At 38.7% G+C, this 17259-nt stretch overlaps 2 protein-coding genes across 2 annotated transcripts in view; one reads left to right on the top strand and one right to left on the bottom strand.

Annotated features, from left to right (window-relative positions):
• Positions 1 to 17259, top strand: part of Cdk17 (cyclin dependent kinase 17) — a 74231-nt gene that overhangs the window by 54252 nt on the left and 2720 nt on the right. Inside the window, exons 6-15 of the mRNA XM_087901989.1 lie at positions 1029 to 1085; positions 2098 to 2212; positions 3237 to 3331; positions 3779 to 3841; positions 5687 to 5810; positions 10826 to 10946; positions 13155 to 13252; positions 13731 to 13836; positions 14688 to 14730; positions 15875 to 15965. Coding sequence (XP_087758115.1) covers positions 1029 to 1085; positions 2098 to 2212; positions 3237 to 3331; positions 3779 to 3841; positions 5687 to 5810; positions 10826 to 10946; positions 13155 to 13252; positions 13731 to 13836; positions 14688 to 14730; positions 15875 to 15965 — 913 coding nt within the window. The remainder of the gene's footprint in view (positions 1 to 1028; positions 1086 to 2097; positions 2213 to 3236; positions 3332 to 3778; positions 3842 to 5686; positions 5811 to 10825; positions 10947 to 13154; positions 13253 to 13730; positions 13837 to 14687; positions 14731 to 15874; positions 15966 to 17259) is intronic.
• Positions 4058 to 17259, bottom strand: part of Elk3 (ETS transcription factor ELK3) — an 86874-nt gene continuing 73672 nt past the window's right edge. Inside the window, exon 5 of the mRNA XM_087901991.1 lies at positions 4058 to 9325. Within this exon, the coding sequence (XP_087758117.1) occupies positions 9302 to 9325 (24 nt within the window). The 3' untranslated portion in view covers positions 4058 to 9301. The remainder of the gene's footprint in view (positions 9326 to 17259) is intronic.

The following is a 17259-nucleotide window of genomic DNA, read 5'->3' as shown; positions in this document are numbered from 1 at the left end:
ATAGTAACTTTTAGACATTTGTTTATATGGCCCTTAGCTTGTTGTCATTGTTGTCGGTACCTTATATAGTCTTTAAAGCAAGCCTCAATGTTTTTGTCATCGTCACTGCTGGACCACAGTGTACTGGATGTTTGCTGTTCCTGAGAGGAAAGGCTCTAAGCCTACAGTTAGTTTTCCCAGGTGCCTTGCATTATAGATGATATTTAAAATATTTCAGTGATGCTCACTCTGTAAAAGAAGACAAGAAAAATTCACTGCCATTTGAATTAAAATATCTAAATTCTAAGAATACCCACATTTTGATGCTGTTTCTATGATCTTGGCAATTAGCTTTTTACGTAAACGTCTACGTAAGAGATAATTCGGATCAGGCTGTTCCATACCAGATACTTGGATGTTTATTGCATTTTCTAAATTGAGACTTAAAACTTCACTTGTACTTAGAAAGTGTTTCTATTGTAATTTTATCTCATTTTTCAGCATTATTGATTACAAAAAGTAAACCCTTAAATGCCAAGTCATAAGCAAGGGTGGATATTATGGTTCTAAAACTTGCTCTTCTATTTTTTCATAAAAAACGCATATGCATGCAAAAATCTTTAGGAATGCAAAAACAAAAATTCTTAGTCATTCATTAATAAACCAATGACTAAAAATTCTGGTTTGCTAAAACCAAATTAAGTAGTGATGTAACTTTTTTTTTTAGCATATCATTACGTATCATTGAAACAGAAGTCTAAGAACAGCTTTGTGAGGGAAGTCTTCAGACTCATGAGGGCTTCAAATGTCTGTGCTGCCTAAACGTTCCAGAGGTTTAAATGTTCATTAGCAGAAGATTAGCCGGTTCTTATTTAGACTATTTTAATTATAAACTTTGCTATTTTTAAACCTTCTGATGTTCTGATAGCAAAAGTATTTTTAAAGTTTGACAGGTGTTCAGCAATTTCATACTTTTTAGAACAGAGTTAAAAGTTAAAAGAAGTACAGTTTTAAGAATAGATGCTAAATTCATAATTGTTTGCTTTCAGTCAGAAATTGGGTTTGGGAAAATGGAAACCTACATCAAATTGGAAAAGCTCGGAGAGGTGAGTGTACTCTTGCTTTAAGAGTAAGACATTTTCTTGTTATCCAAACTGTCAGTCAGTCCGTGATGTCTGCCAGCTTAGAAAAATACAGGTTTTAGATATTATCATCTAAAAGATTATATACCTAATTCTGAAATGACAGCAAAACTAGACGAAATCTATTGTGTGTCCTTGAAATCTTCCGTCAGTTAAGATGAAGTTAATATTTCTTAGTAGACTTGTAATCCTTTGCTGAAGCACAAATGCTGTGTTCTGTGGGTGATGGACTAGTCATCTACTTGTTTACCTCCTGGAGTCTGTTGTGATCTGGACATCGTGTGAGTTCAGAGAACTATCTGTAGAGATAAAAATGTTTCCTCAAAGATAAGAAAATTTCTTAGGCTCTGGCTTCCTTGAACTTGCTTCTTCTACATGAGCAGCTGTTAATTTAGAAATGGCCTGCCATCTACAGTAAGAAAGGGCAGGAAAATAACCGGCAGACCTGAAGGGAGCTTTTTAAAGGAGAGCTAATGTGCTCAGATTCTGAAGACTGAAGTCATGGATCCCGATTTTATGATTGAACATTATCACTACATTTTCAATGACAGCGCTCAGTGCTCTGTGGTTCTATACATCATTACCTTAAGTGCCTTTCATATTAATCCATTGATTCAGTAGTTAATCTGAAATAACAGAAGAATAAATGAAGTGCATTTTTATACTTTGGAAGCAGTGTGGTAGGACTATGGATATTGTGCATATGGAACTGAGTCATTGCTGTTAGAGACACTGAGTAAGATAATGCTCTCTTTTTAAGGTAGACTCCAGCATGCTTAGAGGTTAGAAATCCAGTTCAAGGCTCTTTCCACTTGTTTGGGCCAGAGCTTCAGTATGTCCCAGCTGACCTGTAACTCACTGTATAGGCCAGAGGGCTTCTGCCTCCCTCTGCTCCCCAGGTGCTGGGAGTAAAGGCATGCATTACCATGCCCACTGACTACCACATTTTAAGTGTCCTTCAAAATATATTTTACAGGGTACATATGCAACAGTATATAAAGGAAGAAGTAAATTGACAGAGAATTTGGTGGCGTTAAAAGAGATCCGCTTGGAACACGAAGAAGGAGCGCCCTGTACAGCTATAAGAGAAGGTACAGTATTTGTGCAAACAGTTCAATTTAAACCATATTAAGAGCAGTGTTTGTAAAATGTGCTCAAGTGTAGAGACAATCACTGGCTAGAAGCCATCTTTAGACCTTGGAGTTATTAGTTTCTAAACTCAAAATAGTCAGCAGAAAGGGATTAGTCAGTTATCTTATTGTATAGCTCATAATGAAATTGTTATGAAGCTGTTAAAAATAATATCAAACAGATAATGTTTGACCTAGGAAAACTTTAGGATTGGTATACAAAGACTATGATAATCATAAATTGGCTACATCAATAAATTTTACTAAATATAAACATCAAATAGAATATAAACATGACCATTTCATTTTTTAAAATCAGATCTTTTTATTGATAATAGATACAACACATAGACAATTTTCTGATTATGGTGTCCCCCTCTACTTTTCTTCACTTTCTCACCCACCCAAATCCACACTTAGTTTCTCTCTCTCTCTCTCTCTCATTAAAATACCAATAGACATCTTTAAAAAATAACAAAATAAGGTAAAATAAAAACAAACCAAAATAGGGCAAAACAAGCAGAAAAGAAAAAAAGAGCCAAAGAAAAAGCACAAAACACATACAGATGCGGTGACACATACGTACGTACATACATACATGTATGTGCATCCACATACATGCATGCATTCACATCCACATACATTTACAAATCAGATGATGAAAAAAGTGCTTGAGGCAGCTGATTAATGATATGGAAGAAGAGAAGGCACCTTGTACTCTATAATCTCAGCACCTCGGGTAGTTGACATGAAGTTAGAAGATAGGAAGATGCAGGGTTGTAGTGTTGGGGACAGTTTCACGAGTTACACTATCAAACCCACAACACACAAGCAAAGAAGTCAACACATTCATTTCTTCCGCTGTCAATCTTGCTTTAAACTTTGGGTTTTATCCTAAACACAGTCAGCTAATGCGCAGAACTTGGGGTTTCATAGAGACTGACCATCGTAGACTAAATGACTTGCTTTTCTTTTTGTTTCCCAGTCTCACTGTTAAAGGACTTAAAGCATGCGAATATAGTGACCTTGCATGACATTGTGCACACGGAGAAATCTTTGACACTGGTCTTTGAGTATCTGGTAAGCATTTAATAAAATTTACCGCTCTCTTTTGCTTTAATAAAATAGACAGTTGGGCCTCTTAACAGCCCCAGAGATATTATTGTTTAATTATTGGCATTTAATTAAATATGTGTGTAGTGCATTCTGTATATTTCCTTGAAAAGCAACTTGGTTTAAAAATTAAATTCTATTGGGCTGGTGAGATGGCTCCGTGGAAAAAGGCGCTTGCCAACTTTATCCAGCGTTAACTGGCTGAGGACTCGAGTTTTGTCCTTGGAACTTATATAGAATTGAATCAACTCCCTTGGTTGTTCTTGGACCTCCGTATACATGTCATGGCATATATATGTGTGCCCCCAAAATATAAATAAATGTTTGTTTTTTAAGGGGGGGGGGAAGCTCATAGGTTGATCAGCCATAAATTCCCAAAACTGTGTCCCATGTTAAAGCGTTGTGTCTTTTCAGGACAAAGACCTGAAACAGTACATGGATGACTGTGGGAACATCATGAGCATGCACAATGTAAAGGTACGTGTTTCACATGTGACCTTAGACCTTAGTTAAAGCACAGCTGGACTCCACTGCCCAAGCAAATACCCCAGCATCATCGGTACTCTTCCATTGGCGTTTTTAGGTTATCACCTTCTAAGTCTGTTTCGGCAGCAGCAGTTCACTGCACTGTAGTGCTGCTCCATTTTAAAGCCTTCTGAGCTTTTGACATTTTCTTTCATGGGAATTCATTCCTTCATATGCAGGATGGACACCTAAGTATATTATGGATAAAAATTTTTGAAATAAATAGAAATGATGGGTACATATTTTGAAAGCCCCATTTGAGGATAAGCTTCACTGATATATTTAAAATAGTATTTAATTATAAAGTAATCAATTGAACAAGGTCAGAAACTTTCAGGTGTCTTGCATGCTGTGCTGGAAATACAGATCTGTATTATCAGAAGACAGTATGTTTTCTTAGCTATTCAAGTAATGCTATAGAAGCTTGCTAGGACAGCCAGTACCAGATGAAACCCAAAAGCTAGTGGTTAAATAAAAGCATTGGAAATAGCTTGAGTGTTAGCAATAGATGTCCTTGACCTAATCGTCATATCCCAAATTTAGCAAAGAGTTGTTTATTCAAAATTAACAGTTCATGGGAACCAGTTTTGGAAAAAGGCAGCGTCTCGTGTGTGGTTGAGACATTTCTAATTCTGTAGATAGTAACCTTAACTTTGTTTTCTCTAAATCGTCAGTTGTGGACCTAGAGGAAAGCCAGTTTCTGTTTCCAGCAGAGAGCTCTGACCGCGGACTGACTCAGTGCTGAGAGCAGGGCATTAAGTGGGTTTCCGTGCATTTTATCTTATTTTGTAATATGTTACGAATAGTGTTTGTATGTTTTTGTTTTCCCTACTTTTATGTATAGCAATAATTTGGAACGAGGATAAGATAAAGAACATAATTGGCATAATTTGATAAAGGTTGGCACAGCCTCTGCTTTTTAAGTTGGGTCCATATGGGTGCTGTAATGTGGAAAGCATTACATTTCTCTAGGATAAAATCTAACAGATACTGAATAATAATTCTAGAGTTTTCAGAACATATAAACATGCCCACTCCGGAAGCTGCTCCTTAGTCCTTCAGCCCATCACTTATCCTCTGCAGGGCCAGCCTCGGCGACCTAAAGACCTCTGAGTTCCCTGTGCACAGGCACCTTTTCTGCTGACAACAAAGAGTCAGAGTGCTCGCTGAGTCTTTGCTCTAAAATACACAAAGCCCTCAGCCATGAACCTGGCAGGAGTCACTTTCCTCAGTCGCGCGCAGAGTACAGTAGCGCCAGGGCCCGTTCTGAATTGCAGTGGATTCTGAAGAGCGAGTGGGAGGATTGAGAGTCCAGTGCCCGGGAGGCGGATGGGGAGCTGGTCAGCGTATTTTACAGCAAGTCGTTTGCCAGAGCTACACAGCACCATGCTTCTCTGATCCCTGGAGTCTTCTGTAACGCCACCACTTCGGATGTTCCTTTTAAAATGATGCCGCACCAGGACAGGCTCGTGCCTGCGTGCGTGCATGTGTGCATGTGTGTGAAGGAAGAAATCAGAGGCAGGTGTTGCTTGGCTGTTACAACAGCATTTTAGAATCAAACTGTAGGCCTCCAACGAGTGAGCTGTTATTATTTGAAGTTTTATTTGCAGTATTTATTTTCCTGGTTATTTTTAAGTTAGAAATTAAATGATACTTTAATTGAACAATAGAACAATAATTTTTAGGAAACAAGTCTAAGAGGAAAAGATGTCCTTAACTGGCCTTAGTTAGTTGATTTTTCTTTGTAACAAAACCCATTACATTATCTTTAAGAGTTCTTTTCATTTGTTTCCGTAGCTGTTCCTGTACCAAATCCTCCGTGGTTTGGCATATTGCCATAGAAGAAAGGTGTTGCACCGGGACTTGAAACCACAGAACCTCCTCATAAACGAACGGGGAGAACTGAAGCTGGCTGACTTTGGTATGGACATAGAAATTCAGAAATATTGCCAGGTGGCCGAGTGTAAAAAAGCCCACCGTCGTCACAGGGTGCTACCACTTTGTGTGGGTTCCGCCGTTTTCTCTGTAGCTCAGAGGCGTGCGATAGAATTTAGGTGGATGGTTTCTGACGGCTATGAGTCACCAACACTAAAATGCACGGGTTCCCAGGCATTCTTTGCAGACCTTGCGCTTCTGAGACCTTCCAGAGTCTCTAAAGATAAAATCCACGATCAGCATCCCACTGGTGTCTTTGCCTTTTTCTCCGTGTTAATATTTGCTCTGTTGATAAAGTCACTGGTTCCTACATGTGGTCTTCACTTAAGATACTTGATGCTGCAGTAAAACATATTTTCCTGAATTTTCAGCCTGTAGTATAATAATCTTTAGAGTATTTCTTACGACAAAATGAGGTAAATATATAAATCGTATTGACCTCACACAAACAATAATCTCAAGAAAAAGTGTTAGGGGGTCCTTTTCTGAAGAAACACTGTTTGACTAGGAAACAGTGATTACTTAGTAGACTGATTACTTAGACTTCGATTGGTTTGCTTGCTTGCTTTTTTTCTTTCTTCAAAACAAGGCTGTCCTGGAAAGGCTGGCTTTTAACGGACAGAGATCTGCTTGCCTCTGCTTCCAGAGTGCTGGAATTAAAGGTGTGCGCCACCAACACTTCTCAGTGATATTTGGTTTTCTTAAAAATTGAATTGCCCTTCTTCAGGCCTGGGTTAGTTAACCATGTGGCTGAGATTTCCTGGATGTCGCTTCTCTGATATCTCTGGGAACCACAGTCCTCCCAACAGACTTTGTGTTCCTCCACTCTCTCAGTCTTCCGCCTCCCCTTTGGAGATGTTCCCTGAGCCGGAGTTGGGTTGTAGATGGATCAGTGGGGGGTGGACACCACGTGGCACTTGTTCCCTGCATTCTGATCCGCTGTGGTTTCCTGAGATGGAGTTCCATCTGCCGCAGAGAGAAGTTCCTGCGTTGAGGGGCTAGAGCTCCACTTCCCTGAGGATAGAGTGATAAATATTTCAGTGCCGTTAGAAATGTGCTAGTTTGGTAAAGTGGCGGCCGTAGGTTCTTCCCCAAAGTCCGTGTCATGCTCACATGGAAGGGGTGATCTCATTGGACCCCAGCCCTAGAACAAACCCTGCAGCCCACTAAGGGATGCCGAGAATGAGAGAAATCGTCTTCCTCAGGCAAGAGCCTCGCTATAAGTTATCTGTTTTACCTCTCTCCCATTCTGTGTGTCTGACTTATTTCCACATCTCAGTGGCATCTCCTCGTCACCTAGATTCCTCCTCCTTTTCCTTTCTCTCCCCAGAAACCCCCACAAACCTCCTACCTAGCTATTGGCCATTCAGCATTTTATTACACCAATTATAGCAGTACTTATTCACACAGTGTTTAAACATTCCACAACACACACACACACACACACACTTACATGAGTGTATACACATATGTATATACAGTTAAAGGAAAAGTTCATGAACGTGAGATCTGAAGCAAGCGTGGGGGGAGGTATATAACATGGGAGGGGTTGGAGGGAGGAAAGGAAAGGGGAAAACGATATAATTTTAATTACAAAAATGTTTAAAAATGATTTTCCATTTTTAATAAACAATATATATTTATATAGTGTATAATATGATAACATATTACTATAACACAAATAAATATGTAAATAAAAGAAGGGGAAACAATCGCAAGTATTTTTTGCCAGTATTATTTAAGTTTTCAAACAAAAGTTAGATTTGAAAATTTGGATCTCCTACTTTGACTTTATTTACTAACTTGTTGGTATTTAGACACAATACAGTGGTAACATAAATATGAATTTTTTATATTTCAAAGCAATGCATAGCCATTTATATAACTCAAAGGCCAGCATTTCCCAGATTACCAGGAAATGACACTGGGTAGGAGATGGCATTAAAGCACCAGCTAGCACAATGGGCCGTATTGAGAGCAGGAAACGTTCCCTCTCCGTTACCACGGAAGCTTTTACAGACTCACACTCCGGCTCTAGCACAGCCACAGAAGGGGGTTCGTGCCTCAGAGGCGACTCTCAGTGTTTGTGGGTTTATTCTTGTCGCGTGTATATGAACTATTGCAAATTTGATGTGCTGTTCTACACATACCATGATTGAGCAAGCAACATCATGGCAGACGGAATGGAGATATGTTGGTTTTGAGGCAGAGTCTTGCTGTGTCCCACATTGCCCTCCAACTCATGATCCTCTTAAGACCCTGTCTCTTGAATTGTGTGATTATCAGACAGCATTGCTGCACCTGATTGAGTCTTGTTTTTAGCCCGTAAATAAATACTTTTTAAGTTTTCTCAGTTTTGGCTTATAAGTATGGCAAATACGAACACTCCATGTAAATGAAAGCACTTGGTTGGGGTCCTTAATTTTGACAAGTTTATGCCAGATCCTGAGACCTAGCCGCTGCCTCTGAAAAGCTCTTCCCCGTGAACCCGCCACCGTTGTCTGTGTTTATTATTTGCTGATGACTTAGCTCCAGCTGTCATCCATAGCCCTTCAGCTAACCTGACTTAAAGGGGTTTGAAAACAAAATACAGTTACGTTACAGGCACTTCCTTTTTTACAAAGCTTTATATTGAAACAACATTTTGTAGAGTAGCTTTGAATTTTTGTGTTATGTACTCAGAATTTGAATATTTTAGTAAGTTCAGTTTTTAAATGCCAATATGGTTTCTACAATTAGCATGTATAAGTGTTCATAAGCTATGATAGCTTTACTTTAGGACTCGAATACATTTCAGAAATGCAAGGTTTTCAAGCTTTCTGTTAGTAATAAGTTAAACTTGTTCTTATTGAGTAGTGAATTTGCCCCGGCTGTTCATGGCATTTATATTTAGAACTTTATTGTTTGTTTGAAGGGATCTATTGTTTGGCTACCTGAGTTTAAATGAGAAACCACAAGTTAATCGCGAATGCTTCGGCAGGTTATGTAACCACTCCTAGGACATCATTTGTATTATTTCCTTATAATTGTCCCCGCTCCTCCTTCCCCTCTCTCTGCCAAGCTAATTTGTTTCTCCTCACCCTCAGTCCGGAAATGAATGTGAGTGACAGAAATCATGCAAAGGGTATGCCCCAGGCTGTGAACAGTTTTTTATCTGAGAAGGCTCTGAATTTAATGCTTTCGAGTTTTGCTTTTAACCTCCAGAAAGCAAGCAAGCAAATCTCACAGCACAGTCATCATTGTCTCTGGTACTTGGAGTTTATGTTTTTCTGGTGGTATAGTAAATACACATGTGGCTTCCAGGAACGAGCGTCATTTAATTTGAGGATTTCCACTGTGAGTTGATTCTTCCTCTTTTCCCTCAGTGGTGCTGGGGATCAGAGTCAGAGCCCCGAGAGTTGTAGGCAGACTCCAGCTCTGAATGACATCTCCACCTTGTGAGTTCGTCTTGGTCCCTTTGAAAATTCCATTCTTTTCTTATGACCAGTGAAATTCAGATATCTGGTAAAGTCAAACAAAAATATATACGCCCATTAATGATAGAAAAGGACTTAAGAACAAGTTCTCTATCACAGTTACTTAGGAAGCGATTGCTTATGTCATTTCCTAAGAAATGCTGCAGTTCAGACTTTGACCCATGAGCCTGACAGATTTAGCCTCTCAGTTCAGGCCAAGAGAGTAAAGTGCTGGGGACATTATAACTACAGTTTTGCTTTAATACTTAAGTTCTAGCAGATTTGCAGTCTTGTTGTGCATAGCCCCTTCTTAATATCAAGACATACGAGGTGGCTCACACCTTTAATCCCAGCACCCAGGAGGCAGAGGCAAGCAATCTCTGTGAGTTTGAGGCCAGCCTGGTCTACAGAGCGAGTTCCAGTGCTAGGTGGTGGCACCTGTCTCAGAACAAGGAAGGGGAATGAGAAAACCATCCTGTATCTTGCTAACTCCCAACATGTGTTGAAAAATAATTCGTTGGACATGACTTTACCAAATTCGAATGCTAGGGTAATGATTTATAAAATGGTGTCAACATTACACCAATTTAATCAAGTGTTAAATTGCCATTTTATGACATCTTTTCTTATTTAATATTTTAATAAGACACATAAAGTTATGCATAACAACAGTCTTAGCCTAGGCACCCTTGTTACTTGAAATAAAATGTATGATAAAAAATAAGGTTATGTTTCTCAGATGTAAACTTATCAACCAACATTTAGAAGCTCAGGGTCATTAACTCTCCACCAGTGGCAAAGCAAGAAGGTTGTGAGCCTTTCTGTCTTTCCGAGCACACAGTGGAGTTCACACAAGGCAGGCAAGGGATGGGTGGGTGCTGATTAAAGCATCTGGTGTCACCCAAAAGCTCAAGGCCTCGCTTACTCTAAAGTTGCCCACATCACAGAAGATGCTAAAAAAAAAAAAAAAAAAAAAAAAAAAAAAAAAAAAAAAAAAAAAAAAAAAGAAAAAAAAAAAAGACAAAGAACATTGAGTGTTGTTCCAGGGAAATATCCAAATCGGCTCAAGAAAATTGACAGTGTAATTCAACTGGTCATAGACCAATGATTTTGAGGTCCTTAATTAAAAAAAAAAAGGCATAACAAATAAATGTGGAGTTTGGGTTAAAAAAATGGTAAATAGCTTATAGCTGTAGCATGGAAACTATATCTCAGTGCCATTGACCTCTTTTGGATTAATTTCAGTACGAAATAATTCTGGCACCATTATTCATCAACAGACAGAAAATATCTTAAGTTTTGATTAACTTAGACACTGTGCCAGCTTTGTCTCTGGTTGTGCAATTATTGTCTTTCATTTAATTATGTTATGGCTTGGCCCAGGACTGCATGCATTCAATAAAATTTGTAAAACTGATTTTTTTGAAGTTTCAAGATGCTATAGAGCAGGCATCACTTTGTACTGTGGTGAAGGTAGGAGCTAAGAAATTCAGCATATTAATGGACCTCAGTCTATTTAATTTCTTGTTTTCTTTTCTCCATAAAGGACTCGCCAGAGCCAAGTCAGTTCCCACCAAGACCTACTCAAATGAAGTTGTCACACTATGGTATCGGCCACCTGACGTGCTTCTCGGTTCCTCAGAGTACTCAACACAGATTGACATGTGGTAAATATTAGAGATTTGAAAGCATATAGTTACCAACAGGGCATACTGGCGAATACTTATTTCTAAGGAGGCATTTTAAAGAGCAGTGGTCAAGAATTGAGGCATGGAAACACAACTGCTTCGATTTAAGTATGAAGTCTACCACTGATGACTGTGTAACGGCTTCATTCACATTATTAGCCTGTGCCTCTGTTTCCTCATTTAAGGAGGTAGATGCAGTAATAATAGAGTTTTGTAGATGATATTAAGACCAAATGAGCCAATGTTCAAAGAGCACTTAGCAGAGTATATGACATAGCAATTTCAAACAAGTACTTTTTATATGTAGGCTATATCTACTTGAAATTGGTTGTAAAATAATGAAAATTTCAAAGACCTTTCTTATACATTATTGTATGTGTTATATACATATGAGCACATGTGCGTGTACAGGTATGCTCACCTGTACATGCATACACATAGAGAGGCCAGAAATCAACATGAGGTATGTTTAGATAACACTTTCACCTAAAAAAAAAGATGTTATTTATTGATCTGAGACAGTTGTTCACTAACCCCAGAGCTTGCTGTTTGGGCTGGGCCAATTGGCCAGCTAGATCTGGCTCTCTCTGTTTCAGCCCTGTCACATTTTGTCTGTGGGTGCTGAGAATCCTTTCTCTGCCCAGTGTTCAGCCCAGTGTACCCATTTGACATGCCTGTCTCCACCCAGTAGGATCCATGTTTAGGACTTACAGTTTGTTATCGGTCCTTTCCCGAGTGCGCCCTAGCCTCCAGAGGCAGTTAGTTCCTTTCCCCGAATCATGGCTGTGTTTGCTATCTACTCCTTATGTCTTTTTTGTTTGGTTGGATTTTGTTTGTTTGTTTGTTTGTTTTGAAACAGGATTTCTCTGTGTAGCCCTGGCCTTCCTAGAACTTGCTCTGTAAACCAGGCTGGTCTCAAACTCAGAAATCTGCCCCCCTCTGCCTCCCGAGTGCTGGGATAAAGGCATGTGCTACCACCGCCCAGCTACTCCTTAAGTCTTGATAAGTTAAATGCTTATCTGTTTTTGTCTTGAACAATTGCATCTCATTTTATAGGACATTTTTTTCTCTTAAATTTTAATAAAATATGCCAGAGATAAAGTTTTTTATTTTAACTAGTCTGATGATACGGTTTGAGACACTAGGCTCATCCACATTGTTATACAACTGTCTCTACTGTCCGTCTTTAGACCTTCAGAACAGTTTACTCTTTGAAACTGAAACTTCACCTGTTAGATAAACCATCCTGCCTTTCTATTTGATCCCTGGTAATCAGTACTCCACTTCTTGTCTCTGAATTTATCTGACCCAAGTACCTCATACAAGTGAAATCCTACTGTTTGTCCTTTTGTTACTGACGGACTCAGCTCATTTAGGCTTCGTCAACACTGTGTGTAGCTTCCTTAAGTCATTGTGTATATACACCACGTTTTATTTATTAGTTCATCCAATAATAGGCACTTGAGCTCCTTCCATTTTTCTCCTACTTAATGATTCTACTGTGAATGTGGATGTACATATTGTTTCAAGAGTCGACTTTGGGTTCTTTGGCATAATTACCTAAAGGTGAAATTGCTGGGTCATAGAAATTCTGTTTTAAAATGTTTGAGGAGCCATCATACAGTTTTCCATAACAATATGTCATCTTATTTTCTGTGTGGCACATTCATTTTGTGTAGTTTTCCTGTCTGTGTGCCCTTATAGAATTACTGTGTCTTAACCTTACTTGTTACTTGTATCATACCGTACCTAAATGATACTGTCTAGTCTCCAAGCCTCTGCCTGCCTTCTCCTTCTTGTCCACGGTCACCAGCGGCACTCCTCTGTAGTCGCTACCTCCTGCATCAGAGCCACGAGTCACTCATGCTCCCTCTGCTACCATTGCCGTGGTTATCTCCCAGACTTCTGTAGGAGTAGTAAGCATTATATCACTATTAAATACTTCCTCAATCTATGAGCATCTTATACAAGAGAAGGCTAGACATTTTTAGAGGAAAACTGAATTAGGAACATGGAAGTTGATATGGTAAATTTAATGGTTGGATCTAAAAATACCTTTATAGAAAGTTTTCTAGTAGGCTGGTCTAAAATTCTCCTGAAAGATAATCATGAGAAAAAAATATTCTTGTGTTACCTAGTATGTAAATGGGTTGATTTTATTTTTTCTTTTTATGATGCTTTTTAAAGGGGAGTTGGCTGTATTTTCTTTGAAATGGCTTCAGGAAGACCGCTGTTTCCAGGGTCAACGGTGGAAGATGAGCTGCACTTAATATTTCGACTACTAGGTAAGAAAGAGGTCTTCCCATGATTCACAGCTGCAGTTGGCTGGTTAAATAAGGACTATGTCTGTCAAGCATGTGTGTACACACGTGCATAGCTATTATAACTGCAGTTGGCTTCGCCGTCATAGGGTAGATCTTCCAAGGTAACTCCTCATTTAGCTTCATTTCACAAAGATTTTATGAAATAAATTTGACCTGCATATTAAGTACTACGTCCAGTGTAAGTTGGTATTATATAGATAGAAGAGGGACTTCATCATATTTATGTATTAGGGTAATGGTTCCGTAATACACATGCACACACACACATACACACACTCATATGCACACACATATGTATGTGTAATATTTTACTTTATGAAATGGTTTAATCATTTAATAAAAGTGTATGCTTCTTTAAGTATTTCCTTAGTTATGCCTGTTTATATGTTTGCACATGTATGATTTAAATGCTTATCATGAATTTATTCTTTTAATTCAGGAACTCCATCTCAGGAAACTTGGCCAGGTGTTTCTTCAAATGATGAATTCAAGAACTACAACTTCCCTAAATATAAGCCACAACCTCTAATTAACCATGCACCCAGGTATTTTTTCATAAGTGAAAGGGGGAAGACTCTTGGGACTCATCAATCTCAGTAGATGAACTTACACTGTGGGGGCCATGACAGAGGATAGTTTTTCAGCAGTGTGTGATTTGAGTTAATTCCTTTCATTGGCAATGATGCTTTCATAAGTCAGTGGCCAAGAATCACCAAAATATGTAAATGGAATTGAACTGTAAAGTGAATATAAAATGTATATATTAGAATTCTAGAGCTTCTGTAGCTAGAACCACAAAGGCCTTGTGAACACTTCTTTTTAGGACTCTTATTGGCTGTCATTGGTTTTATAGCCCTTACTACTGAAGCTTTATGAACTTAATACTTTGCAGAAATCAATGCTTAGCAGGTTATTTCCTCTAATTTTGTTTGTTTTTTATCTCTGTTTTGATCCCTGCTGATACATTTTGGGGTCATTGTCTCAGTATTTTCATCTATATGCTAGGGCAGTGATGTTTTGATGTGCCTGCCTTCATTGTCACGCTGAATATTAGTGCCTAGTTTAAAATTTCATCATCATAGAGTATACTTTATTTGGGGGTAGAATGCTAACTTCCAAAATTCTATAATGCTAATAACTTTTATAGAATATTGAAAAATTTTGAAATTTGAAATGGCAGTCCCAATTAGTTATGATTTATTCCCCCAAAAATGACAAGGTAAGTCTTTTAGGGCTAAAACAGATTTGGATCTTTGAAAGCAGTAAGAATAGTTATTTTAGGGCACTTAAAATTGGCAACTGGAAACATTTGGAGGATAATTCTGCAATGTTTCTCTCAGCTAAGATAAAGGAATAAATGGACTTGTTTTGATTTCTTGTATTTTTTTGTTTCTAGGTTAGATTCTGAAGGAATTGAGTTGATAACAAAATTTCTTCAGGTAAGTCACATCTTATAAATGTTATATGGATTTGTAAAGTGTCGCTTTCCTTATAGGAAAAATAGAATCAATAATAACCCCCTCAAATCCTGTCAATGACAGTAAGATGGTTTATGGTGCTCCCTGGAAGGCTTCAGCCAGCCCAAAGCCGTGTTCTTTGAAATCCCAGCTCTTGTGCTCTCTCCTTCCTTACACTTGCTGCCTTGCAGGGCACTGCATGTCAAATATCACTCTCACTGTCCTCCAGAGCAGGAAGAAGCATGGATAATGAAGGTGGCAGCAGCCACATTAGCTCTCTTACATCTTGAAATCAAAGGCTTTTTCCAAGTCTCATTGCCAGAATATTAATTGTAAAGAATGAAGAAGGGGGAAAGGGAAAATTGGGGAATTAACCTAAATTTAGAACAGTCATGATTCATGACTTGTCTATTGGAGTTGGAAGCACAAACATCTCGAACAAATCTTAGTTACATCATTTGGGAGAAAAGAGCCTTGAAATTTATCTTCTAAGGATGCTGGTATAAAGCTTTGGGCATATTTGGTCCAATACACTAAAGACTGAGTGTTTTCATTTTCATCGCTTTAGAAAAATACAAGTGTTGGCAGAGGCCACTAACTCGTTTCCCAACCACCCTAACTCGAAATAATCACAAAGAAACTATATTTTTTCATTACTGTTTGGCCAATAGCTTAAGCGTATTTTTAGCTAGCTCTTATATCCTAAACTAAACCATGTCCATTAATCTCCATGTATTGCCACATGGCTGTGGCTTACTGGGTAAAGTTCCATCCGTCTGGCTTCTGTCTCAGGTGGGACTACATGGCTACTCACTGACTCCACTTTCTTTCTCCCAGCATTCAGTTTAGTTTTCCCCACCTAGCTGTAGTCTGCCAAGCCTCTGGCCAAAACTGCTTTATTCATTAACCAATAAAAGTAATACATGTACAGAAGTTCCCACACCATACAAGGAATCTAATTTTTTATTATAAGTGTATTGGGAGTACTCTAAATTGATGCTAGAAAAATGATCATATTGAATAATCAGAAATTTTTAAAATATTTCTAAATACTAATTTATCCTTCTTCAGCTTTTTACAGTAATTAGAGAAAAGGTTAATGAAGCAGGTTTTTGTTTTTTCACAGTATGAGTCTAAGAAAAGGGTTCCAGCAGAAGAGGCCATGAAGCATGTGTACTTCAGAAGTCTAGGACCCAGAATACACGCTTTGCCAGAAAGTAAGAAACTCTCACGTTTGTTCCTTTTTATTTTCATTTGTCTAGGATTGAGGATGGGAATGTTTAGGGATTTAAAAAGATGGTTGTTGATTTCTTCACCTAAAATTTTAATCCTGTTTTGTAATCAGATCATTTTTCCAAGGAAGGTATATATCTTGTTTTTCTTATTTATGTCTTGTAACATTGAATTCACTGTCTCTACTCATTAAGAAATCAGTAATATTTGAGTTTGAATCACTAATCTTACTTGACTTAAATTAGAATATGCTGATAATATCATCCTCAGGCTTAATCTGGTTCAGTTTCTGGAATTGGACAGGTTGTTTGAGTGAAGTGTTTGTTGCACAAGCATGCAGGCCTGAGTTCAGATCCCCAGGCTCCATGTACAGGCCGGGCACTGCCGTGCACATCTATAACCCCAGTACTTGGCAGGGTGGGGATCCCAAGAGCTCACTGGGCCAGCATTGTCAAAATGGTGCATGCACACACACCTACACACACACACACACACACACACACACTCACTCACTCACTCACTCACACATGCACACTCCATTTTCTATAAAGATTAGTGAAGCTCAATTCAAATACAAGCTTTTCCTCGTGAACACGGATTCCTTCCTGAGAAGATACAAAGACAGTTTTCCTTTCTTGTGGCCACTCTGGCTGTACTCTCTCTAAGACAATAGTAAGGCTATTGTCAAAATCATTAGAGCAGAAAACTTCCCAGGCCTGAGGTCATGCTTGAATTTTGTTCATGCTGTCTTAAATTAGTCCAGTGTTTTACTTTAGAATGGGATGAGTGGGGAGATAGTCTGGGATATGTGGGCAGATAGTGGGCAGACTGTCTGGGAGTGCGGCTGTGAAAGCCTTCATTACTTCCCCATTCCCTTTTGCTAAGTAGCACCTGTTAACTGAGGTCCAGGTAACAGGCAGCAGCAAAGCCTGAGAGAATTTTAGAAAAGCCACAAGACTTTCCACATAGAATTTACTTGATTTTTTTTTTTTAATGAAGAACGATCTCTGGCAGAGGTTAGAAATGAGAGGCAGTATGTATATTTCATAAGTCTTCTGTAAGACACTGCCTTGCTCTATAGCCCTGGCTAGCCTGGAGCTCACTGTGTAAGCCAGCAGCCCCTAGTGTATGGTATCCCCAGCAGCCCGCCTTCCAAGTACTGGGGTTCCAGATGACTGCTACTGCGCCTTCCTTTCTTCTAAGGGACGCATTTCACTATCATACCAAGTTTCAGTTTGAGTCAGTGATTCTTGTCCAAATGGACGCCATCTTTACTAA

Source organism: Myodes glareolus, chromosome 26 (assembly GCF_982192425.1).
Source record: "Myodes glareolus chromosome 26, mMyoGla1.1, whole genome shotgun sequence".
Lineage (NCBI taxonomy): Eukaryota > Metazoa > Chordata > Mammalia > Rodentia > Cricetidae > Myodes > Myodes glareolus.
Note: the sequence above shows the minus strand (reverse complement) of the source record. Positions and strands in the feature narration are given on the sequence as shown.